Source organism: Crocodylus porosus, unplaced genomic scaffold (genome assembly GCF_001723895.1).
Source record: "Crocodylus porosus isolate Cpor-Errol unplaced genomic scaffold, CroPor_comp1, whole genome shotgun sequence".
Taxonomy (NCBI): domain Eukaryota; kingdom Metazoa; phylum Chordata; order Crocodylia; family Crocodylidae; genus Crocodylus; species Crocodylus porosus.
The window spans coordinates 18,751,081-18,779,054 of record NW_017728911.1 but is presented as its reverse complement, the minus strand read 5'-3'; the positions used below and the strand labels follow the sequence as shown (position 1 = coordinate 18,779,054).

Here is a 27,974-nt window from a genome sequence, read left to right as displayed (position 1 = left end):
GGGGGCTGGACTCGATGATCTCCTGAGGTCCCTTCCAGCCCTAATGTCTATGAAATCTATGAAATGTCTATGAAATGAAAAGACTTGGAGGAACGCTTCCTACCAAAAACAAATTGGAACTGGGTCTGATACTTCACTGGTCCAGGAGGAAAGTAAAAACTATTCAAAGACTTGTTAAAAGCACTGAAGAAAAGGGGGAATAGGAAAGCGAGTGGTAAAGACTCACTTCAGAGTGATGTGCTAGTAACCTCTCTTCCGTAAATGTGCATTAATGGATTTAGGATTAATTGATTTTTGCTGTTATGCTAACAGGGAAAGTGTTGTGATAAATTTTATAATTTAGAGACACTCCCTAATTTAGAAAAGTTGGTAATTAGGAATGGTCCCTCAGATAGGTAATAGCTGTTAAAGAGGGACAAGGGGTGTGCAGAAGTTGCCTAAAGCTCTGTAATTATAGCTTGTTGTTTAGTTCTTTTCATCCGTTGTGTGCCTGTATTACTGAACCCAATGATCACTACAGAGGATACTAGGTTTAAGTCAGGGGTGTTAAACATATGATCTGCGGGCCAGATAAAGAATCATTTCATCTGGCCTACTGGTAGTCTGATGAACTACTAGAAGTTGTGGGGCATGGCCTCCCACAGAACTTGGGGTCCCTTCATCTTGATGAACATAGCCATCAGCCACAACGCCCCTACTCTGCACTGCTGCCTGAATGCAGTCCACCACCACTGCATGCCTCCAGACCTGTGCTGTTGCCTGGACGCAGCCTGCACCACCAAACTCATCCTGCTCTGCCCTGCAGCCCAGCCAAAGCCCCGTGTTGCTGCATGCTCCTGGTCCCATGCCACAACCAACCCCTGGTTCCACCTGCTGTCCACACAGAGCGTAGTATTGCAGTAATTATAATTGCTTTGATTGCTTATTATTTTTCTTTTTATATAATGAAATACTTAACCATTAAGATAAAGTTAATTTTGATATGATTTACTTTTTATAATATTTTACTTAGTCATTATTAGTGTTCTGGAATTAACCGCCTATTTTAAATTTCCTATTGCTTTAGTATAAATACATTTGACCTATTGGTCTCATGATTTTAGAATGTAAATTTAGTATAGGAAAAATACTTATGCAAGGTTTGTGGTATGTCTGGTGTATGTGGAAAGAGGTAACGAAAGAGTGAATGATGTATGTATGTGACAATGTAAAGGAAGACAGTCCTCTTGCAGCAGGTGAAAATAGTCTTGACGGTTAAAGGCTGCAGCGATGTCGAGTCAGCAGTTAAGGATTACCAAATACTAGATCATGCTTCACCTTGATGGCTAAAGACTGCAAGCAACAACCCCCCTGAAGGTTGCAGACCACAAAGCCAGAAGATCATGTCCTACCAATCCCAGCCTGCCAACAGGACAAGGAGAATAACCTTTGCGTCTGACTCAGTGGAATCCATAGTCTTGTATGAACAGCTATCACTATAAAGAATGAACACAAAGACAAAGCTTTGGGTCTTTTCCACATGCAAGGAGTTTTGGGCACGTCCAACAAGACTCGACTCCATCTCTCGTGGTCAGGCTGGCCGGCCACCAGACTGACCTGAGCAACTTCAGAACTTGGTAACACCTTAACGTTTGTAGGACTATCTAACTATCTGTGTGTGTGCTTGTTTCTTTTGTATGAATGAATGAATGACTTATATGAATCAAAGAATGAATGAAAATACATATGTATATTAATAAGTGAAGCAGACAACCTTACTGTTCTTTATTCTTTTCATGTTGCATGTTTTATATCCCACTATATGCAGCATTGTGCTGTATCCCCGATAAGATTCCTGCTCGTTTTTAATTCACACTTTACACCCTGGGTGTACAACAAGAGTTCCACACTGCTACACTCCCAACTCCACAAAGATACCTGGTCAGAGCACCACACTTCTGCCATCTGGTCCCAGACCCACAATGCTGCCCAAGCATGACCCCACTGCAGTTGCTGCTAGTTTTATTTATTTTTTTAAACGATGATTTTTAATAGCAAGTATTGCTTTTGCTGACTTTTTAATACACATACACAGAACTGAGGGATAAAGAAGATCAGAGGATATACGAAAGCATTGGTAGTGAGCAGGAGAAGACAGGGTATAAAAGGTGAAAAACAGCTGGTATGTCTACATGAGATGTTTACTGCAGAGTAAATTAATTAGCTCCACAGTAAACATTGCTCATCTACACATGCACTCCTATTAGGCTGGCATAAACTAATTAACTCCAATACAAGTGAATAGAAGTACTATTACCCAGCGATTTCGAGTCAGCAGTTAAGGATTACCAAATACTAGATCATGCTTCGACTGCTGACTCGAATAGGGGCACATGTGTAGATACCGCCCCAGCTGGTTGGGGCATGAAAGTGCTTCAGTCAGGGGGCTACCCGCAAGCTAGACCTACACTGGAGCACCTTCATGCCTCAGCCAGCCCCTTGAAACATGCTGAGCCCAGGAAGAGCAGCCCCAGGCTGACAGGTTGACTCCCAGAGCTCCCTGCCAGCCCGGGCAGCTCCAACCCAATTCAACATGCTGCAGACCCAGGCACATGTACAAAGGGTGTGCCCAGGAGCAATAAGCTCTGAAGTTATTGCTTTACATTAATTGCATGTGTAGCCATGCCCAGAATCTCTTATTCAAGGATAATAGTGTATTTTGCAAAGGTTGATGATTTTATCCCTATTTTATAAGTGAAGAAATCAAAACATGTAAAAGTTACATGACTTGCCTCCAGTAACAAAGCAGGCCAGTGGCAGAGAAAGGAAGAAAGACAAACATCGTAACTGTTCTACTGTCCATTAAGTCAAACATACAGCCTGTACAGAGCTCCATAATCTGGCCCAGGTGCTGTCCTGTTGGCCGACATGCTACGCCAGCTAACTTCATACCCCATGCCGGGTCCCAGCATACACTTCTCATGGCATGCACTGTGGGGCTGGATGTCAGGCTATGCTGCTCACAGTGCTGGCTCAGGCCAGCATCCCAGACTGGCCTAGATATGTGCCATATGCACTGGATCAGGCATGTAGGTGATGGTGGGGGAGGGGCTAATTTGGCCCATAGACATGGGCAACTGGTGCCTCCTGAGTCAAGGGGGGGCACTTCCCCCGCCAGTGAACAGTCAATGACTGGTGTGGGTGTCTCCCCATAGCCAATCCTGTTGAGCCACAACTGGCAGTAGCATGCCGTTGGCACTTTCAGGTCACTGGGGTCAGTCACGGGGGGGGGGCACTTCTCCTGGTGCACTCCCTGGCTGGCACTCTCAAGGGGGCACCAGCACTCTTTCCTACCCCCCCTGCCTGGGAATGCTGCTTTCAGGTGGGCACCAGTGTTCTCAGGGCATGCACATGCACCCCCATGCACCCCCTACATGTCACCACTGCCCATGGATGAGCCCCGCAGCACCCATCTGGTCTATAGGGCCAGATGAATCATAGAATCATAGAATCAATGAGTTGGAAGGGACGTAGACAGACCATCTAGTCCGACCCCCTGCCATGGGCAGGAAGGAGCACTGGGGGTGGCAGGGGTCATAAGACCCCAGCCAGGTGCCTGTCCAGTCTCCTCTTGAAGATTTCCAGGGAAGGTGAGAGCACCACCTCTCTGGGAAGCCTATTCCAGGCTCTGGCCACCCTTACAGTGAAGTAGTTCTTACTAATATCTAACCTAAACCTATCCTCCTTCAGCTTGTGACCATTGTTCCCAGTGACTCCAAGGGGGCCCTGGTGAACAGACTTTCCCCGAGTCCCTGGCCCCTGATAAGGTTGTAGACAGCCACAAGATCCCCCCTCAGTCTCCTCTTGCGGAGTTCGACACCCCTGCACTGAATTAACACATTAAAAATAAAATAAAATACACAAACAAAAAAAAAACATTGGGTAACCTGACCACAAAGACATTTTGGCCAACATTTGGAGTTCCCCTTACAGGAACAAGGAACATGTTTTCTCTTTCCAGTATTCATCTTTTAGAAATATTTTTAGGAAACAAAACAAAGAGACTGTGTGCATGTAAAGGAGAGAAGAAAAATAAATATATCTTAAGTCCAATATAAATAATTTTTAAAAGCAGGTGATCGTCAAGGAACATACAGGAGGGACATACAGGATGATGTGCCAGGGAAATAAATAAGATTTTTTCTGCAGACATGAAAAAAAAAGAAACCCTATCACATACACAGAGCAGGAAAGGAAGTCCTTATCTATTTGAAGCTGTGACCATAGCAACCAAGTCTTGGTAATAGACAACAGTGGAGTATTCCACTCTCTTGGGCAGCCTTGGACAATCAGAAGTGACTGGCTGGGGACTGTTACTATATTTTATTTTTCTTCTGGATCAAGCACTACAAATTGGGTCTCCTGGTGCATATCTGAGGGTTCTGTTCTTTCTGAATGGTGCATTTTTACGGGGAGTGGCCATAAGCATTATCATACCTCAGGATGAATTATTTGTGTGTATCATATGACCTGTCCTTTCATCAGGCTACACTGGTATTTGTTTGCTATTACACCTCAAGTACTAAAAGGCCATTCTCAGTATTTTGATTTTGATACTTACCTGGCAAGGGAAACACCATGTATCTGGGTCCAAAAAGGCAGTTTTCCTTAAGTCTCCTGGGAATAACTGTTCTTCTGGCGTGGCTTAGTACCCATCGAGGTGTTGGGGCTCAATGCCCATTTTATGGAAATGGGAGGCTTCTCCCTAGCTTGTTCCTGTGGGCATATGGCTGAGGGTAGGCAAAACTTGGGGGCATCCAAACCCCAAGTCCCTGGGCTTGGGCCTGCATGTAGGATGCAAGCCAAAAGATTTTGAAAATATGTGAAGCCCCTGGTGGGGATAGAGGATTTTTGCCGGTTGTAGAGCCACTTATGGTTCTGGACTAACTCATGGATTTGGACTTGATTTGGAACATGAAAAATTTCTTTAATTTTTTTAAAATTTTATCTTGTGGTGATTTGGCAACTTAGTTGAACCTTAAATGTAATAACTGTGATGCAGGTGGAAGAATATTGTTCTCAGATGTAATTTTAATTAAAGCACCTGAGCGCATAGTTTCTACCTTTCTCCAAATAATGCCGTTAAGAAATTCTTGCTCCTTTCCTGACGCTTCCATTTAATGGAGCAAGAATTTCTTAATTGTACAGAATATTTTAAAGATATCCATCATATGCATATAGGTATTTTCTCTAAGTGGGTGGCCATGTTCCTAAATAGAGACTTGCTGGCAGGAAGAATTACACCACGGGTAATATACAATGTTATCATGTATGGTGGCACTAAACTATACATGGTAGAAAGAATTACTCTGTCCCAAACTATACTTCAGTTCAGATTTTCTATTGTGGGTGAGAGTCCTTCAAAACAGTGGAGAGAGACAGGCCAGCAAAGCACCACTTACAACACCTTGATTCTCTACCTGCATTTATCCCAACCTCAGCTCTGGTGGATACCAGTTAGCTACAGACCCAATAGACTTTCTATCAGCAAAGATAGCTATAATGAAGTAAACTCTTTTCATGCCTTCTCCTGTCTCCCAAAGCATAAGTGGGAGAACTAGTTCAAGTGGTAGTTTTGGCAGCCTTAAACCTCAGCAAAGCAGATCAGGTCAGTTTCTGCTCCCATTGCATCACACAGAGGACACAAAAGGAGTGGAACAAGGAAAAATCTTCCTTCTAAATAGTCTATTGGCCAAGATAGGGATTGTCTCTGGTCTATGACTGAGGGATATTAGCAGATCTCAGTCTCAACTGCAACCTTTAAACGTTATTATAATATACTGACTGACTAGAGTCTCTCTCTAAGGAGGTTCCTTATCTATCTTCCTTCCAATATGCAGGTAAATTCCAGTTATGGTCCACAATTACATATGAAATTCACTTTGAAGGGCTGATGCTACATTTAGATATACTGTAATATTATTTTCATATTGTACTGTTTTATAGTATAAATAATAATATATAATATACAGTGCAGAAAACTATTCTTCTTGCAAGCCAAAACTTCCTTGAATTAGATAAAATGTGAGAGTTTTCTTTCAACACCTAGAGATTTGCTCAAGCTCCAGTACCTTTTACTACTACACTTTTAGTACTGTACCTCACTAAACAGTTATTGAACTATTTGGTCACTACCAAATTTATATAGCCAGATAACCATATCACTATTCACTGCAAGTGAAGGACTGACCCAAAGTTTGCAACCATAAAATATAATATACTTTGAAAGCAGCATTAAATTGGTCAATTTTAACAAAATGGTTGCTACGAGTTAGAACAGGTATAGTCTCATTTATGAGCCATCTTGAGCTGCTCATATTTTCAAAGTATGCTAGTCACTCTAATACAACTTCATTTTTTTATTCTAGAAATGTTTTCAAGAAACAGTAAAAATATGCAGAAAAGCTTCAGTAAGTTGCCAGCTTTCAATTTGTCTGTATTTGTTCTTTTGCATTATATATCACTTTTGCGTTTGATTTTCTGTGCAGAACTGCTTTCTTAAGAGAATGATGGTCCATCACAGAAGAATAAAATTGTTTTTAATCACATTTTCCCTTCCCAGAACTGTGGCATTCTAGACCCAAAAAGTTACCTTGTATTTGTTCAATAATACAAAGCTGTGTTAACTCCCATCCTGCAGATTTTCCCTTCCCTACAAAGAGGCACTGCTCTTAAGGCAGACACTATTACCAAGCATGACAAAAATCAAGACCTCAACCCATATGGTTTCTGACCTGACTATTAATGTTGAAAGTCAAACCACAACCTAAGAACAGAACAGCTAAATCACTAGAGCCTTTTTTCAAATATGAAAAACTCCCAGAAGGGGAGATGAGTCTTTCAGCCCTCAATTAACTCCACCTAGTGATTCAACAGGATATTTAATATTTGACTCACAGCCTTTTAAGATGTTAATTCTTTGGTTGGTATCCTGCAAAACACGATAAATTTCCTGTGATGTGACTACAGCAGCAATATCTTTAAGATACTGAGAATGAGACTTGTGGTTGAATAGAGGCAAATAAAGTGTGTGAATCTGAGTGTGAGAATGCAGATATCATCCTTATACAAACAAGCAGATACACAGACAAACTTTAAGTGTGGCAGTCAGTGTTATAGCAAAGCGTGACCCTTTATATATATATATAAATCAATAAAATAGGTAAATAGTTCTGTTAGTATGCTGCACAATCCTTAAATGAAAGGCTCTATAGAAAGACATATATGCATTAGTGTGTTTGTGTATGGAAGACAATGTGAGCAAATAAAAGACTGACTGCTTTTATTGTTGAATAACAGGGGTACCTGAACTAAATGAAAGGGATGGAGAGATTCTACCTGTCAAACTATATCATTTTATTTAGCATATTTGCCATACATTCTTCTATCTGACAAGATACAGAAAAACCTTCTGTTAGAAGAATCTATTAGAAAACCTTATACAAAACTTAACCATAATTTCCCCTAAAAATACAGAATATCCAAATTTGAAGCTTACATCTTTTATTAAAGATTTTTGTATAATAACCAGAGTTCATTACGCTCACTGGATAGCCATTTCAATCAAGTAACGTCTACCATGGAACTCAGCCACTTGGCACTTTTGAAGATTTATCATTTATCATCAGTTACAGATGAAGTTCATTGCCTTGCTCACATGAACTGCATAGAGATCGACCTGGTGCCCCCTTCCTAACAAAACCATTTCACAGTTACTGCATCTTACTCCAGCAAATATATAAATGACTTGGGTTTCTGGCCAGGGGCATGGGACCCTGGAGGTATCAAACTTAGCTAACTAGAAAAAAAAAATCTTTAAAAATGAACTTTGCACATACGACAAGAAACACATATAGGTGATTTTTGTTTTTGAATTTGTTCTATTGCAGCCTGTAAAAATAACATTTTTATACATATGCTTCATAAAAAAGCTACCCAATGCATTAAGGAAGCAACAACTAAGCTTTGCATCAGCCCAGCTCTTTACGTTACACAGAATGCATTTAAAAAAGGCAGTGACCACTCTGACCTTGACCCTAGCTACACCATAGCCTCCAGCATATAAAAAGCAACTGCAGGATTTATCAGCTAGGCCATACTCACCCACTCAAATCTAATTCTGACCGATGACCTGAAGAGAAACAGAAAAAGAGGAAGATGGAGAGACAGGGAGAGAGAGAAGGAAAACGGGGAGAAAAAACAGGCAACAAGAGAGACTGTAAATCACTAGAATTTGCAAGGACAAAGGGTCACAGTGATTGAATTATGACTGCCTTCTACTATTACCTAGGCACAGACAGACAATAAATTAGTAAATGAATTTACCTTGATACACTTCTTAGAGTCTCATTAACACATCCCAAATTATTTCCTCACTGGCACTGGATGAAATCTTATGCTTGGTTTGAAGGATTTTAATGGCTAATTTCTCTCTAAAACTAGCTATTTTGTCAGTCATATTAAACAGGAGCTGCCTTATGAAAGTATCATAACTGCTTTTATTCATCAGAAGATTGTTATATTCATTACAGTATTAGTTTTTCAAAATGTTTCAGAAAACCACTATAAATGCTTTGGCTGAAAAAAATTGATTTTCAAATTTTCCCAAAATGTCCTTCATTTACTTCCAGCTATCTTCCTAAGGAATAAACTCAATTCAAAGAAATTATGTACATATTTTTATACTAAAAGCATACAATCCCTCACTGTGATTTGTTTGGCCTCAAGAAAGCACCAGGAAAATTCAGTCCTTCCTCCTCTCTGCTGATTTATCCAGAAATGGACTCCTGGATTTGTAATTGGCTCATACTCCACATTGTGTAGGATATGTTGCTACCAAAGACAAGAAGTGCATTTCCACAACTTGGCAGCACAGATCCTACTGTCTGCCACTCATCCACCCAATACCAAATTTTAACTTACAGTAAAACGTCTGTGTTAAAGATCTTGAAGCATCTGGTAGCTCAACAATATGTTGCAGTAGTCAGGTCTATGGTAAACAACACAGATAGTGACTGAAGTGTCGGGCAAACAGTATATAGGAGGTGAGAGGGCCAGATTTTGTTGATTTTACTTCCTTTATTCCTCCTTTGATTTTGAGATTTGAATCACACAGATCTGAGTTTCCATCCATCCAAAAGGAATTCTAATACTGCAGATTTTATTATTTCATTTTCATGAAAAGTTAAAATATCAACATTTTTCACAGAATGGAAATGTATAAAACATTTCAACTCAGAAATGTCAAAATGCTTTGTTTTAGTTTCCATTTAAAATAAAATATGCTGACATTCCCAAATCCAGTTTATTAACATAATACAAAAATAAAAAATGGAAAAGATACATCAGTCAAGTATTATCATACTAATTACTTAAAAAAACAAGACTAGCCTGATATAATAACCTTATTAAACACAGTATATAACTGACTCTAGACAGACTAGGATCATAGGATTTAGTCTGAAAGATCTATAAAGAATTGAGCCCTTATAAAGAGCCCTTCCAATCTCTGCTTGTTCATAAAAGCTGTGTTGTGACCTGCTACAATTTGCCTAATGACTTTAACCCATCGGAGCTCAGTCTCAAGTCCACAGCCCAGAACCCACCCATGGAGCTATGTCAATCCCACCTGTGGGGTTCCCCATGGGTCCAGAAATTTGGCAGTGGGGTAATAGTTGCAAAATCTATTGCCACTCCCTTGCTGCCAAATTTCCAGACCTGTGGGGAGCCTTGTGGGGTAGATAATGTGTCCCTGTGTGCTAGATCAGGCTAGCATGTGGCCAGATTCAGCACGTGGGATTGCGTGAGGCCTGGTTCTGGATCTGGTGTGTGGTCTGGGTTGTGTGCTGGATTGCACCCACAGACAGACCCTGTGCAGGATCCAGTCTGCAGACTGACCCTGTGACACTCAATCGGCCTGCGGGGCAAGAAAGTTGGGTACCACTGTTCTAGCCGTGTGTTCATGTCTGGGCTAAGCCTCTGAACTGTACCAGTATTCAAACTGCATTTTCATCAGAAAGCTCGGATCACATTGTGACAAAGAGTTTTTAAATTCCTAGAACTATGCTACCCAGGAATGGAATTTAAGGTGCCGCCCATTGTTCTGATTATTTTGTAAAATAATTATGCTGGATGAAACAGTACCATAGGAAGTGCATTTCCAGGAAATCAATACAATCCAGGAAAGGGCATTCTCTTATTCCACTAGAAAGGTTTCACTGCAAGCTCCATGTTTCTGATTATGCAAGGCACTTCTGCTTATAATCAGAAGCCATGACTCTGATTATACACTAGGTCATTCATGTCCAGATCAGTCAGTTCACATGCCAGATCTGGAGCATGTGAAATGTCATCTGGCTGCTGGAGCTGGAATTTGGTGGCATCAGCATTAACTGCTGTGGCTCCTGGAGCTACAGCATTTACACAGCTCCTTCCATCACTAAATTTCCAGTCCTGCAGGCCAGCTGATACAGCTCTGTGCTCCAAACCCAGTCTGTAGGGCTCCCTAAGCGATCTAGAAATTTGGTGGCAGGACAAATGAAGGTTGTTTTAATTGCTTTGGAGCCATGCCTGACAACATAACTGCTGCCTGGATCCAGCCCAGGGGATCTTGGTCACCATGCACTAGGCTGTCCCAGTAAGGAAATATAATGTATATTTCAGTAACGAGCTGTAAACTTTATTTTAATCAAAATCCAACTTAACATTTCCTCAAGCCTTAGTTATGAGGATTTTAAGTGGCAAGACAAATAGGAAGGTTCCCTAGTCCCACAGATGTATATACATCTGCAACCACATATGCTTCTAGTACATGAGCCGAGAACAAAAACTTTTATTGGCACCATCTTAAAATAGTGTAACCCAACTGCCCCAAAATTATCTTTAATATTATGTTTGAAAATGTTCCAACCTATTTGACTGCCAATATGATCAAAAGTTTCATCTACATTGGCAAAGTGCATGGAGAGTAATTTCATTTGCTCCATAGCGAAGATGTTTCTGAAATAGAAAAGCTTTTGTATTATGGTTTATATTATCAAAAGCAGCACTAACATTTGCAGGAAATTCATTAAAAAATTCAGTGCTCATTTTTCTTTTGGTTTCTATATAAATAATATGCTTCATATTTTATGATGAATGATCATATATATTTATCATAGGAAAGGAACCAGTACTTATATTTCTTCCTAAGGTTTCCCACTACTACTCATGAAAAACCTCTGCTTTCAACTTATTTTTGTATTTTAACTGCTTGAAATGAAGTTTTCCATGGTACATGTTTACCTCCAGCTAAGAATTTTTTGGAATATTTCTGCAAAAATGGCTAAGCTATGTGTAGAAAGAAATAAGATTAACGGGAAAATATATATATTTTTGAACAACAACAAACAAATTAAGATAACTATTTCAATAATACAAAGTCTGCCTCCATGCTTTGGAGAAGGGAATTTAAACAACATTGAAGCCAAGTCTTAGCATTTCTCTACTGTCAGCAAACATCTGTAAAACCCACTTGTAATGGCAGCATCTCATCCACTTTGGTTGGCTAGTCTACATGTAGAATGGCAGTCCACTGCTCCCGTCAATTACTCTGTTAGCTCGCGCACAAGAGATTTATGCTATCTATATAAAAGATGTTAATCCAAATGATGACACATAAGAGAGTTAGTACAATTCCACAATAGACATTTTATTCAGTTTGGGTCAGACAGTGGGGGTGAGGGATTAGCCAGGCAGTGACAAACAGAGCCTGACTTTATCTACTTAGCTCTTCACACCTTGCCAGCTCCCTTCAAAGGATCTGGTGGCACCCTAGGGTGTCGTGGCACTTTGATTGAGAATCACTGGTTTAGAACAAGACATTAATATAAGGAACGGAACTACATGCTGAAGATTTTGGATAAAACTAAACAAATATTACATAGCTGTTTATTCAGAAGGTATTGTCCATTCTATGCCCTAAATCAATGAAAAGACCCGTCACAAGTAGTGTCATAATCCAAAAGGTGAATTCAGTTTGTACAGAAAGGCCAACTCGATTTCCAAATGTACCTTTTCAGAAATTGGCTTTATAAAAATAATGTTCACTTAATAATTTTTTCTGTGCAATAATATCCCAATATGAAAACAGTTTTCTGTGTTTTGCTCTTTTCTGGGATCTCTTTCAAAACTAGTTAGTGCTATATGGAAAAAATATGATTCCCCTTAATAATTATTGATTTTTTTCATTCCTTTAATTATTCTATGTGTAATTAGAGCTACATTACTTTACCAAACGAATCAAAGATAAAGAGCCATAAACGAAGATAAGGACAATCAATTTGTATAGCAACCAATATAAAGTATTTGTCTCTATATTAAGCATATTAAAATATTTAATAATAATATCATTTTATGTACTGCAAACATTTTCCGATGATGTACATTTTGTGGAGTCAACATAAAATGAACACTCCCATCAAATGATGCATCAATTATGTAGCATGATCCCCATGATCATGGCAGTTCCTACACAAACATACATTAGGAAGCACATACTAGTCTAGTGTAGCAAGCATACACTAGGTTTAACAAAGACAAGTGAAAAATGGTACTACACACCTTTAAAGCTGGGAATTGGCTTGAAAAGTTTTAATGGTGTGGAGCCAGAATCTTACTGGACTTTCAGCAGATGGAGTATTTGTTGCATTACAGTATGTCTACTGGATATAAAGCCTTGCACATTATTAATAGCAAGGAGTGAAATAACTAGAATTTGATTAATTGTTTTCAAAATCCTAGTCAGTCTTTTTTAAAATAATGATAGTCTATTTTTTAATTGTCATAATGAGTATATCGGTGCTAGCAACATTGAATAATAGATTATTCATTCTTTAGGCATGATGAACTTCTTTAATGTTAAAATCATGCTAACCTGTATTAACCAGAACAGAACACTCAATTTACGTATGACAAAAATACCAAGAAATATCACTAAAGTCCACACCATACACAGATAGAAGTTTGCCTCTGTAAACATGTTACCATATGCTTTTCATAGCTAGAAATAATTGTAAATTTCTTTTATTACTGCAGTTCTTATCATACTGATATTTACCAATTTTTTTTAAAAAAAAGCAAAGATACCAACTGCTCAGGAAATAATAAAAACAATATAGATAACCAATCCAATTTCCTTGTTAAAGTGGATTTTAAGTGGCAAAAATATATTAAATTCAGAATATGTTTGTTTTGTACTATTAGAATGAAATTTGCTATCGATTTTCATATTTGTTTTAGAGCACAGGGAGATTTGGAACGTATCCTGTGTGCATACCACACACAGAAAAGAATATCCAAAGTATTCTTTGAAATTCTTTCAATCCACGTTAAAACAAAGATAGGAACGGGTTGAAAAAATACAAATGTATAAAAAGAACAAATTCAAAAAACGTATCCTATTTGATAAAGCATCTGTAGTTTTACGAGACAGAATAATTTGGATGTATAAATTTTAAATGATCATAAAAATTTATGATCAATTTGTCCACAATATGTGAAATTATAACCTTCAAACTTAATAGATCATTAGCAACTCACCAGTACATAATTCCCCATGTTATTTTGTGCAGGTTTTTTTCAAAATGCACAAGCAGGCAATTCATTTATGTAGTTTTTTAATAAAAATACTTAACATATTCTCTAAACAAAAGACTAAAATCTCTTATGTTCCTACTATTTATAGCTCAACAGGCAGCTAAAGCATATAAAAATACTGAAGTGTTTTTAATAAAGGCAACCCAGGCACATTTCCATCTAGCTCATAAAACAGTCACTGGAACCTAGGAAGCAGAGGTTGCAATCCACAGTTACAGGGGAACACTAGTCAATCAACTTGAATACTGTGTTAAATGTAGAAACAAGATATTCATCAGTTTGACTAACTCTTCCATCAACAATTTAATGTATGAATTAGACAGAGAAATGATGAAGAATGACTGCACATTCCTGTCCATGGAATATTCTTCCAAAATGATAAAGCCTCTAAGCCACTAATTTAGTCTTCTGGTATGAATACGAACAGTGGATGATGACATTTCCACATTTTTCTCTCTCTATTCTCACCAACCTTGTAGTTTAAATATGCGTAGTCACCCTTTATCCCCTTAAGACAGGATGGTTTTGCTCTAAAATAAAGAGGAAGAAGTGGTGATATGGAGATTTATACTATGCTGAGGGAGCTTTGCTAAGGGAAAAAGATAGTCTGGTGCCACAATAAGTGAAAGTGATCTACCAGCCATAGTACAGAATAAATATTCATAGAACTATTTTGTGTAAAACAAAGAAATACTTTGATGGAATGAATCAAAATCATCCAAAAATCATCAAAGTGGGAAAAATGATAGATATTTCAAAACAGGGAACAGAGCTACTGATCATAAAAAGAACTCAAAACTTAACCAAAAAAAATTACAAAGGAAATATGTACTTTGAATGCTGACTGAAGAACCACCTGCTAAAATCCAGAATTAGGAATTCCAGTATCATTCCCTCTACCAGTTAGCCAAAACCTTTTTAACACTGTGCACTATTTTTTGCCACCATTAAGAACAGCACTACTACAAAATACACATCAGACAAAAAAGGGGCAGATCTAAATGATCAGTAAGGCTGTGCGAAGCTTCAGTCACTGATTTGATTCAGCAAAGATTCGGCCCAATTCAGTGGCTGAATCTCTGAATCCGAATAAAATCGAGACACCCTTTAATCTCTCTGAATTGAATCAGAACCCTCCAAATCGATTCAGAGAGATTCAAAAAGATTTGGAGATTCGGACATAGATACAGCTTTAAATGCTTCTTCTACATATCTCAAGGTACCAGGCAGCTCATGAATGCTGACATGGTGGGGTAGATAAAGCATCCCACAGGAGCGCAGGGGGATCCCTAGCACACTCAGCAGCACTTCTGGGTTCATCAGGGAGTGTGCAGTGGGGGGATCCCCACAGCTTCCTCGTTTGAAAACTGGTGCCTCCTGGGTCTGGGGGGCACCCAGGGTCCCCCCATGGTTGATCACTGAGCCGGGGGAATGCAGGGGGCCCCCCCCTGCACACTTGACAGCAAACCTGAAAGTGGACTGAAAGTAATTCTGGTCTACTTCCGGGTTCACCACTGAGCACATGGGGGGCCTCCCCACGCTCTTGTGGGATGCTCCATCCACCCCACCATCGCAGCATTCATGAGCCATGCCCGGTACCTCAAGGTACACAGAAAAGACATATAAAGCTGTGTTAATGGCCGAATCGTAGATTCTCTGAATCAGCACTGAATCTTCAGATTCGAACTGGAACACTGATCTGAATCAGTGAATCAAATCACTGTTCCTGATTTGAGCCGAATTCAAATCAAATACAGCCCATTTCACACACCCCTAATGATTAGATATGCTGCTATAATTGAAAGAAGCTACCTTTCCAATTTCTTCTCACAAATGGAAAAGAACAATTATAAAAATGAACCACAATTGACCTCACTTGAATTAAACCAGGAATGATTTTGCCCCACTAAGTTTGTAAGAAAGAAGGGGATTCTTTACTGTGAACTCTTGGTTAACATAAGTGAGCATATGCCATTTGCCACTTCAAAAACTAATATTTTAGGGGTCTCATTCTGATACCTAGGTTTTCCAAACTCCACCATCACTACATATCAGTTTTTGAAATTGGGTGCCACTCAATTCACAAAAGTGATGCAGGTGTGCATTGAGTCCAGAAAGGTTGAGAACCACTGATCTATGTCCAAGGCACTACCTCTAACAATTTGAAATTCATTATCAAAAGTTGGCTCCACTGTTCTATCTCTTCTATCAGATTGCATTTGGTTACCTGTATTCTCAAACAGAAGGTCAAGGGGAAAACACACACATACACTCTCTCACATATGTTTATTTCACCTCACATGTATCTACCTGATCAAGCTGCACCTTTAAATGACAGAATTAAAGATATTTAATTAGTAATGGATTTTTAAAATATGCATGAAAACTTTAATGAAAAGTTAAAGAATTCAAAAGTGGAATAAAAAAATCCTTTAGAAATGCTTTTGCAAAATACGTTTGCACTAACCTCTGCCCTAGAAAATGGCTGGGTGGGCCATAGTCATGAACAATGAAAGATTCTGTGTCCATATAGTGGGCCCTCCCCTTGGTTATTTTGATATTTTTGGAGTTGAATCAGTAAAACATGGCATGTCTGTACAAGAAATCCGTTGTGCAATATCTAATTAACTGCACAGTAAAATGTCTCAGCATCTACACGTGTGCACCTCTCAGGGCACAAGAAACTAATAAACTGTGCAGTAGAGTTTTTTTTGTTCACAGTAGTGCACATGTAGACACTGCCCCAGCTGGCTGAGGCACAAAGTGCTTCAGTGTAGGACTAGCTGGCAGGCAGCCCCTGTGCCCCAGCCAGTCATGGCAGCATCTACACATGTTGCTGTGCACAAAAAAACTGGATCAAAAGCTCTAGAATTTATTTGTTCATGTTAAATCACATGTGTAGACATGCCCACTGAGAGAAGAATCTGTTCAGCGGACTGGATCCCAATCTCACATGAAGTGGATTAAATTCAGCTTCTCCATGAAAGTCAATGGAACTACTGTAGTAAAATGGATTTACATCAGTAAATCACTACACAGTTCTTAGCTTATAGCACTATTCATGGAAATGCCTTGGCCCACATCCTGAAATTATAACAACTGGCAACTTTCCCAGTTTCCAATTAACTCTAATATAAAAATAATGTACAGTTGCTTTTTTTTTTTTTATACTGCAAACAGTGCTATATGAGTTTGACATAAAAACTAGATCCACTGCATGAATTTCACTTAATCTAAAAGATAACATATTAGTCATGTAGCTGACTGAGCAGTAAAAAGAAATACAAAAGAAATAAGTTATTTCTTTTTTCTATAAAATAGCCTACTACTTCAGCTGTTGTCAGTCTCCTTCAGTGAGCTAGAGGCCCAGCATTTAACCTGCACTCCTGTTTAATCCAATGGGGTGAAATGGCCTAAGCACACACACTACAGGTACTATATGATTGAGTCTGCTTACCTATTAACAAATACATTATTTACAACTCATAATTAGGGTCTTTGTTTCCACAGAGACCTCTTAATTTTTGTCAGCATTACTGTATTCATCTTTCACATAAATCTATAAGAGGACACAGACAATGCCTCTATCTGCCTGACTGGCACTGACATATCTGTGTAGTTCTCAATCTAGGTCAGGCCAATTTCAAGGATCAGTGCCACGACCTCCCATGTTCTACTGTAGCAGAGGTATAATTTACATTAACCAACTAAAGTATATCTTAGTAGATGTTTCCTAGGTACTCTCTTCTATCTGGCAACTATTTCAATTAGAGATATAGAACATAAACCAGGGGGGAAAAAAACCAAAACCTCTCAGACCTACCCATTAGTGGACCAAAAAATTGCCTCTCCAGTTAAGTTGTAGTTATTCTTCAAGGCTGGAAGTTTTAGCAGTAATTCTACTTCTTTAAAATATCAACAAAAAGACAGAAACAGTTGATTTAAAATCATCAATATTTTTTTAAAAATCCTGCCTCTCGAATTCTATCTGAATCCATAATACGTGTCTATAATTATATCCTATTTACCTCCTATATAGTTCAGAAACAGCTCAGACAATATGTTTTTCCAGAGCACCACGACTAAGGGGGTAAAACTCTGTTGTAAAGTTTCCAAGACTCTCTGGCCAAAGACAAACATTCTTTTGTCCTGATAAGAATTTCAAAAAATTTCTGATTTACTTGTAGAAAAATAGCCCATAAACTGGAGCATACATGTGTTCCAGCCACATGGCTTGAGAGCTACATAGGTGACCTCTCCAGCCAGGGGTCACTAAAGGGCTGCTCCCTGGACCACCTCTGCCCTTAGGGGAGCCATTAATGGACAGCCTGTCCTCTCCTCCTGTTTGGAAAGGGGAAAGGCTATCAATAGGCAGCCCCCTGGGTTTTAAATCTCCTTGTGTGCAGCCCATCTGGGCTGCATACAGGGTGATTTAAAGGCAGAGATGTGAGGAAACAAGGCTGAGGACAGCCTCCCTGACTCTGGCACTTAAATCACTGCATATGTTTTAAGATCCCTGCCCATGCCACTTAGCTGGGCAGTGGGGAAAACAATTAAAGCTTGGGGCTGGAAGTTTTCCACCACAAGAGAACACCTTCCCCCCATCCATTTGCCAATCAGATGACTGACAGGACAGTGAGTGTATTCTCCCTGGGCTGGAACCCGTCCAAGGATCCCAGAAGGCTCCAACCCCACGCATACACCAAGCGGGGGTAATTTTCCCCTGGCTTCAGGAGGGTTCCTACTGTAGGCAAATTCTCTCCCACCCCTTCCTGTCCCACCAATCAGCACTTCCCTAGCCATTTGCCCCTGGAACCTGATCTCCCTCCCTCCCTTTGGAGTTGGGGGGGGGAGGGAAAACAAAGGTCTGTGGGAAACTGGGTGTCCTCAACACCTGAGAGTATATAGCCACTTAAGTTAATGTGGAAGGAGAGAGATCTTCCTGGTTGGAAGATGTAGGAAGAGCCATTTTTCTTCCATATGAAAGCCCTTGAACAAATATAGGGGTGTAGATTGTAGCTGTGTTGATCTAAGGACACATAGTGATGCTTGTTGAATTTCTGATTGAAATATGTATATTGGCTGGTATGTCCATGGTGGCTAGGAGGGTGTTGCTGGGAAGGTGGTCTATGTTTTTAAGTTTTCATAGAAAGTCTGTTGTGTGTTGGACAAAACTCACTCTTTGGGTGACAAGAGGTTTTAGGATTGACTTATTGAAACCTGATATTTCCTCAGTGAGCATTCCATGATTGGATATGACACATTTCCCTGGGTTCCTTTGTTTGCCAATTTTAGGAAGCATGTAAAAAGTCCCTGGGTGGGGTAGCGAGGGGAATCAACTTCTACTGTTTTTCTTGCATTTCTGATGGCAATAATTTGATGGTAGTTTTGAGTTTCAAGGCGAAAAGGGGAGTAGGATCAAAGACTGAGTTTGGCCCAGCCAACATCCCACTCCAGGATGGCATCCAAGCCTGCCTTACATATCTACAAGAGCAAGATTATAACTCAGAGGACAGACCCAAAAATATTACTGAACTTATACACTTTATCCTCACAAACAATAACTTTACTTTCAATAACCAACACTTCCTCCAGACCATGGGCACCAAAATGGCCCCACAATATGCCAACCTTTTCATGAACCAGCTGGAAGAAAAAATCCTAAAAGACTGCACCATCAAACCCTTGCTATATTTAAGATATATTGATAACATCTTCATCATTTGGACTGAAAACTTGCAATCTTTGATTGATTTCCATCAGAAATTCAGCAAGCATCATCAGACTATCCATGGAATACTGTAACACCAACATTTCCTTTTTAGGCATGATGGTCACTATCCAGAACAGTAAAATACAGACCACCATATACAAGAAACCCATAGACCAACATACAGATCTGAACAAAATCAGCAATCACCTTACACACACCAAGAAAGCTGTACTATACAGCCAAACCCTCTGATACCACCAAATTTGGACTCAGGAGAACACCTGTGATTGTCACCTCACAAATCTCAAAAGGGCCTTCACTCAACAAGGGCACTCCTCCAGAGAGACAGACCACACTTTTTAAAGAGCCACCCAGATACCACGTGAAGAGTTCCTGCAGTACAGAAGAAACCCCTCCATGAATCGCACACCACTGGTTATATCACGCCTCTCTAGAACTTACACAAAAAATCCTCAAACAACTGCAACTCATACTAGAAGACCCCATCCTTAAAGAGCTCTTCCCAGAACCAACCATCCTAGCCTTCAAACAAGCACCAAACCTTGTCGACCTCATCACCAGAAGCAAACTTTCTATGGCCCAAAACACACCAAATGGATCCAGACCATGCCATGACAAGAAATGTAAAACCTGCCAACACGTCTCCACCACCCTCATAATAACTACACCCCACAACAGAACCATCAGAATTCCTGGATCTTACATCTCTGCCTCCAGAAATGTACTATATGCCATCCAGTACACCAAATGCCCTGATGGAAAATATGCAGAAGAAACAAAACAACAACTGCACACCAGAATAAATGCACAACCAATATCTATCAAAGACAAAAATACCAATTGCCTGTGGGAGCACACTTCTCACAAGAAAAATCACTCTCTCTCCAATCTCTCAGATCTAATCCTCAAAGGGAATTTACAAAACATCTTTCACAGACGAGCCTACAAACTTCACTTCATCAGTGTACTGGGTACAAAAAATCATGGGCTAAATATAGGCATTGGATTTATGATACTTTATAACCTGCCTAACATCTGGCTCCCCAGGTGAGCCCTCCACTTCTTACCAGCTATATTCATTCCCTCCTCCTGTCTCTCATTCACTGACTACAGCTACATTCATTCCCCTTCCCCCTACCCCCGCCACGTGTCTCTTACCTACAGACCACCTCAATTTACATTTTAACTGACTGGCTTTCTTACATACATACTGGCCTCTGGCTGCTTTACTACTCCATCCAGGAAGAGCACAGAACATCTGCAGACGCTTACTCTGCCTGACAAAGTGTAAATTGTACCCAAAAACTTGCAAAGAAGAATTTTTCCAACTATTTAAGTTGGTCTAATAAAAGAGATCAGATTTACCCAAAGAACCATCTGCCTTGAACAGTTGTACACTGTTTTTGGGCCAGGAGAAAGTCTTTATTATAATTCAATCTACTCCTTATAGGGATAAAGGCCTCTCAAACTCCCTTTACCCAGGTAACAGGAGGGCTCAGTTTTTGTATTACTAATTGAGCAAACTTGTGTGTCTGGCTTCTGCTCAGAACTGTAAAGAGGAGAGAGTACATCTCTCCATATACCAGTGGTTCTCAACATTTTTAGATTCAAGGGAGCACTTAGAAAATGCCTTTTCTGAGCTTTCACTCTTTTTGACTATAGAAAAATACTAGAGCAATTCTTCTGCTGCAAAGAACTCTAAAAGACCACAATGGGTGAGAAGGTTTTTGACATTATGGATACCTATTTGAAAACTCTGGGGGGTTTTTTGCAAATCATGCTTATATGTCTGCACACCTAATAGTGCTAATATTGCACAACAGCCTTAAAAGAATCTAACAGCATACCTGGGTGCCATGGCAACCTGGTAGAGAATGAATGCCATATACATATAGCAGCTGAGTACGTTTTGTACCCTAATTTCCATAAATCCAAGCCTTATACGGCTTACACTTTGCTTAACTCCTCAGTATACCTCTTAAGAGATGCACACGCATTGGGCACTTGGATATGCACTGGTATATATTTCACCCTAAGTGCATGGAACTTCCATTTAATTTGCTGGGGGCTTCATGCACTGAGCATTTGTGACAGAAAGCTCAAATGTCTCATTTCTTTAAATGACAGTGAATTATTCACTACTTAATTACTTCGCCCCTAAAGTTTGAAACACCTATGAACCGTCAGCACTATTTCTACTTAAGTTTAAATGTTCAATCAAAAAGCAATAACATTACTGAGAGCTGCAAAAGTGATGTAACTTCATAAATCTGCGAACTAACTTCTTGTAACAAATTTCATTAAATGTGGGGCACAGCAATGATAAATTAAATCTTCAGTTTTCATCAAAATAGTCTCTTTGTTCACAGAAATCCAAAATAAAAGCAAGCACTAAAATGTTAAAGACATAAAAGGAAATTAAGATAAAAGAAAAAGGCTTCCCCGTGGTCCCCTTAACTGTGTGAGGGTACAATAAATCACATGAGAACAACTGTGCTCCAGTATAGTCACTGCGCCTATTTTGTACTCATTTGAATTACATGGCATATGAGTCATGACAAAAAATAGATCTGGGTTCAAAGAGAATTTGGTGTCCCACTTTCCCTTGGCACCAATAGCCAATATTAGCTCTTTTAACTTCAACTTTTCTCACATTTATGGTTTTAATTATGCTCTGCCTATGTCCTTCACATAGTTCTTCCAGATTAATTTCCTCTTTAATTTTCCTCTTAATTTTGTATTTTAAGTGGGATCTGAGTTTCCTCAGAGTCCAATATCTTATCAATAGGCCCATTAAGATCTAGCCAAGTTGAAAGAGTTTCAGTCTTAATTCACATTTACAGTATACAATGTAAGAGCTCCCAAGGAACTGGTACAGCGTATCCTATAAACATGTTTTAACAATAGCATAAATTGCATATTATGGAATCAAAGAAGAAAATGCATAATAAAATGCATATGGAAAGTAACTGCTGTGCATGCACAATATCAGCTTTTCAGAATCTTAGCCATTCAGCTGTTTTATTTTTTAAATAAGCAATTTTGTGAAAACTCATGTGTAACGTACAACTCTCAGAGAATTACATCAAACCACACAGGAAACAATTTTGTTTTATCAACTACATGATTTATTCAGTCATTTTTATTTTAGAATAGGTTTCATACTCTTTGGTTAAAAATCTTATATGCCAAGTTTCATCTCAAAAAATAAATTTCTGCGGTCTAGAACTAAAATCCTCAAAAGCAAGATTCTTTAGGAAACGCTGACAAACCTTTAACTATAAAGTCCTTCACAGGTGACATTATACTTTAGGATTAGTCAGCATTTTCTAGAATAATACAGCCATAAGTTTTATATCACTTTAGGCTTAAGAAATGTAGTCTACTTCTAACAATATGCTTTCAAAGATGCAAACGGTGGCAAATTTTTCTCATACGTTTCTTGCTTTCTCCACATTCCCACTGATTTCAAGGAGTTTTAAGAATATGAACAACAAAAAAGGTTGTTACATTTTTTCCAACATGTAATCTTTTAAAATGTGAGCATTGCCACTGAATACTGCACAATGCTAGATATCTATTCTTATTTTCCTGTAGTTATTAAATTAAGTTAGTACAGTATTTTGCCTGCCACTTTTGGTAAATTTTGTAATGACAGGCACTGTACAAGTAGATGTACAGCTCCTTGCAGATATTAAAAAAACAGAGCTTTAAACTCAACACATTCCTGCGCCATGCTCAGCACATGCCCAGAAGAGACAGCACCTTAGTTGGGCCCAGCTCACCTGACATCTGTATACGAGGCCCTTTAGTGGGACTGTTTTGGTGCTTTTATCTAATAGCTTCAGCCCCACTGTCATGCCCAATCTATACAGTGGTTCTCAACATTTTTAGATTCAAGGGAGCACTGGGAAAATGCCTTCTCTGAGCTTTCACTCTTTTTTGACTATAGAAAAATACCAAAGCAATTCTACTGACTGCAGTGCTGGGTCAAAGTAATGTGCTGCTTCTTCTAGTACAGCATGGATTTTTTTTCTTGTTTTTTAAATATGTACAAGCAGCCACGTGTGAAACAAAAACTCAGCCCTGGTTTCATCATTATATTTAACCTCTTTTCACAGCAACGATTATGTAACTTATTTTTATGAAAACCAAATACTTTCATGCAACATCATTTCAGTCTTTGATTTAGTGTTACAGAGTTTACCATTTTTTAAGTGAAAGAATTACAAATGCTTGGGGTTCACAGAGATCCCAAGAGCCAGAAGCTCTGAGTTGTGAACAGTTTTGCCTAGAATTTAACACTGAGAAAATGTAATTGGACTGTTGTGCTAAATAATGAATACGAGTAACAGTGCTATGTAAGCTAGAAATACCATAGCAAGGAAAGGGAAATAGGAGGATTAAAAAGGCAAAGGAAAGAGGAGGATTAAAAAGTGAAGAGAACAGGGTGTATATGCTTATATGCATGCAGCTAATGTACTTAAAAGTTCATTCAGTTTTTAAAGATAACTAATTCCAGAGTGCTTACATTTAAAATATGGAACACATCTACATTGAAAATCTCTAGAACCAGAAAGGAACCGTTTGCATAGTCTACATATGCTTTAAAAAAAAATATTAGCTTAATATGTTGCTATCTTTTTCATCTCATAAGATGGCAAAATCATTTAGGAAGGTAAAAGCACTGCAGTAGTGGAAAACTTCCAACAGCTAACCAAAAGAAGCAAGTATTGAGGAAGCCAATCAAGGAAGGGCATGAGGGTACAATAAGCACAGAATCAAGTATGAGGTCATTAGGAAAAATGCAGAAAGAACAAAGTGCCAATAAGGAGCCACAGAAGAAGGATAACAACCATTTAGGTACACACTACAACACTCTTCCCACTACGCTAAGGAGAAATGATCGAGGAGTAGGGGCGAATCATAGAAAATTAGGCTTGGAAGGGACCTCAAGAGGTCATCTAATCCAGCCCCCTGCTCAAAGCGGGACTATCAGCAACTACAGCATCACAGACCAGGCTTTGGATATGTAGGTCTTAAAAAACCTAGTGCAGAGAACTAGTGCAGTAAGTGTGCCTGCCTATCTTGAGAAAACCCAGAGAAATTTGTCCTGCCACGAAGACTGCTTATAGAACGCACGAAGTGTACAAGAAAAAGAGTGAATCTTACAGATCATAGTTATTTATCAGGGAAAGAAGTGAGGAAGATGTAAGCAAAGCCAAACAGAAGTATAAAAGGCACTCTTGCAAATATTTGCCATAAGTCACTTAGGGTGCCTATTAAGGCTGTGTGAAGCTTTGGTCCCTGATTTGATTCAATAGAGATTTGGCCCGATTCAGAATCTCTGAATCTGAATTGAATCAGAGGACCCTTTAATCTCTCCAAATCGAATTGCAACCCTCCAAATTGATTCAGAAAGATTCAGACAGACACAGCTTTAAATGTTTTTTCTACATACCTCCATGAACATGGAGATGCTGGGGCATATGGGGTGTCCCACAGAAGCACGGGGGGCTCCCCAGCACACTTGGCAGCAGACCCGGAAGTGGACCAGAAGCACTTCCGGTCCACTTCCACCACCGCCAAGCATGTGGAGGGTCTCCCCTGCACTCCTGTGGAACACTCCATGCACCTCAGCACCTCAGCGTTCACAAGCCACGCTGGTACATCAAGGCGTCAGATCTTCAGATTTGGCTGAATCAAATCAGGGACAGTGATCCCAATCAACAAACTAAATCATTGTCCCCAATTCAGGACGAATCTGAAATGAATAGGGCCTGCTTCATACAGCCCTAGTGCCTATGCACATGCATTCTGATTAGAACGCACTGGAACAGCCTTGATTAATCAAATGAGCCTTAGTTAAAACACTCCTGTGGCCATTTTGAAACATGAGATGCTGAATACACAAGATGCTGTGGTATTTTAATTAGAGTGGCTCTCAAGAACCACTGTAATTAAAATGTCCCCTCCCCCACCTCCAGCACATATATGGGCTTCCTTAGACTCTTACTTAGGTTTTATAATTTTTACCCCACATCTTTTTTAACTGTGGTAGTACTAAACTGAAATTGTAAGCAAAAAAGTTTTACATTTTATATGCACATAGAGCAACATAGTGGAACAGAAAAAACTAAGTAGAGTGCACACAGTTTCACTCCTGAGGCCAATGCTGCTCTTCAAGAGTAATTCCCTATCTTTCTCTTTTTAAACAAAGGTGTTTAGATGATTTTTTCCATAAAAAAACCCAAACCAAACTAAAACAAGAACATATCAAGATAAAATACTGTGCAAAAATAGGATATCAGTGTTCAGGAAAGTCACAGTAAAGTTATGGTTTTCAACAGACTTTATAAGCTATAAAAATAAATATATGTTTATAAAAAAATTTACTAGAAGGCAAAAAATAAGCGCCATATGACTTGACAGTTCCTATACTAATTACACAACTGTATTAAATAGCTTACTAAAACCTGTGTAGTGTAATTTATGCAGTCTCCTTTTTTGCCAAGTACTTCATTGAATATTGGTATTTTGCATATTAGAACAGGGGACATTGTCTAAAATAGACCCTTATTCAGCATAGCCATTGACCTACCTGCAGTAGTTTTAGACCAAGCTATTTTTATACAGACTGTGATTTAAGTTTTGCACAGTACATTTTAACACTGCATAATATTAATAATCCATGGATTTCATGGTTCCTAAACTCACTGCGCACATTTTTCGAAAATATGTTGCTCTCAATTACATACATACATTTTATATTATAATGTTCAAACACTGAAACTTTTCATAGTTTTAGGCCTGTTAAAGTTCAAAACAACTACATTGTCTATCCTTGTGAATCAGCACTAGAGAATCACCTGGGAATTTACAATTTAAGCTGAAATACTCAGCTTTAGTTTTCCTGACTACACATTTGTGAGCTTTGCAATTAATTATCTTCCATTATTACTGATCATCAATTAACTCAAAAGGTTGCTGAGATTGTGAGTGTGCTGAAGAAGGCAGAATTTAATGATATAATTTGAGATTGGTAGCACAGTAAATTTCTCTCTTGTTAATAATTAAAGTAGATAACTTATGTTTTTATTTATAGCTTCCAGAAATATCCGGCTCATTTCTCTGCACTGCAATGTCAGCTAATCATCTGCTTGTCAGGATCTGACTTAAGCTATTGTATTTTATTATTGACAATCCTTGTATCATATGGAGACTTTAATTCTTGCTCATTTATGCCAAAAATAAAGTTTCTAACTAATACATTTATTTTTGTTATACTGCCATGATTCCTTATAAATCTTCATATGTGAAACCAGATATTATAGAGCAAAACAAACTAATTAGTGAGGACCGAACAAACAAAAAAAATTATATTACCTGTTTCAATTTCCCATATATACACTGAATCATCTTCACATCCAACAACTAGCAGATTTTCAACAGGGTGAAATTTTATCATCTTCACAGGAAACAGATGCTTCCTAGCATGTAAAAGACATATTCTCTCCTGAAGGTGCAGAAGTGCTACTGAATGATCACTGCACACAGAGCACACAATCCTGTGATCTTTCAACTGCAAAAATATCAAAAACTTTTATTAACAACAAAAACAACTATTTGTAGGTTGTCACACAGATGGACCAGAAACCCACTGTTCCAAATGCTAGACACGCAAATAAAAAATATGTCCAATAACAGACTCAGTTTAGAAAGCGGTATTATAGCTTACATCCCCCCGTCCCACAAAAAAACTGAACACATCAGCTACAAGTCTAATCACCAAAAGTTGCAGTCCAATGTATGTATACTGCAGCCTCTAAGAATTGCATTCACTCATCATACATGATCTATTAAAGCACCTATATAATAAATAAAAGATGTTTCCCCCTGAATATAAAAGAAATGAAGAATTACCTTAACTCAAATAACTATTCATTTTATACGAATCAAATACTCAAAAGCCAAAGGCAACATACCTCCAGTAACAACGTGTTAACTGTATGTTGTAACTTAAATTTATATTATATGGGTCTGATCCTACAAACTTTATTGCCACATGTAATCCTTAGTGACAAAGGGAGAAATTCACCCTCTAATAAAAAACTCACTTCTGTTCAGAGGACCAGTTTATATTTAAACTCTATTCAGCCCCTGGAAACCAAGTATAAGAGATCTTTAAGAGCATTAAGAAATAGTGTTGCAACTCTGATTTACAAATGGTGCAATGGGCCTTTATGGGGTCTTACAGACTACTTAATGTTAAAGCATAACTGTTTTTCCGATGAAAGGGAAACAAAATCCTGACCCCCTCCAACTGCAATAAGATGAGGGTATTCTTAAAGACTTTCCATGTAAGTACAGCTCCATACAGCAAACTTATATTCTAAACTTGCACAAGGAGAAAAAAGTTACAATGTTACTATAGCTGATCACTGATTCAAAAGAATGCAACCATTTGTAAAACATCTAGTTAGGGTTGCACAGTCTCTGGCCCACGGGTCAAATCCAGCCCAAGAAGCTATGGCATCAGGTTGGAAAATTTGGTGGCAGGGGAACA

At 38.8% G+C, this 27,974-nt stretch overlaps 1 protein-coding gene across 2 annotated transcripts in view; it reads right to left on the bottom strand.

Moving 5' to 3' along the window:
- WDR72 (WD repeat domain 72) overlaps positions 1-27,974 on the bottom strand; it is a 239,706-nt gene that overhangs the window by 170,261 nt on the left and 41,471 nt on the right. For both annotated transcript variants that reach the window (XM_019533547.1, XM_019533548.1), the window contains exon 13: positions 26,795-26,990. In XM_019533547.1, the coding sequence (XP_019389092.1) occupies positions 26,795-26,990 (196 nt within the window). The remainder of the gene's footprint in view (positions 1-26,794; positions 26,991-27,974) is intronic.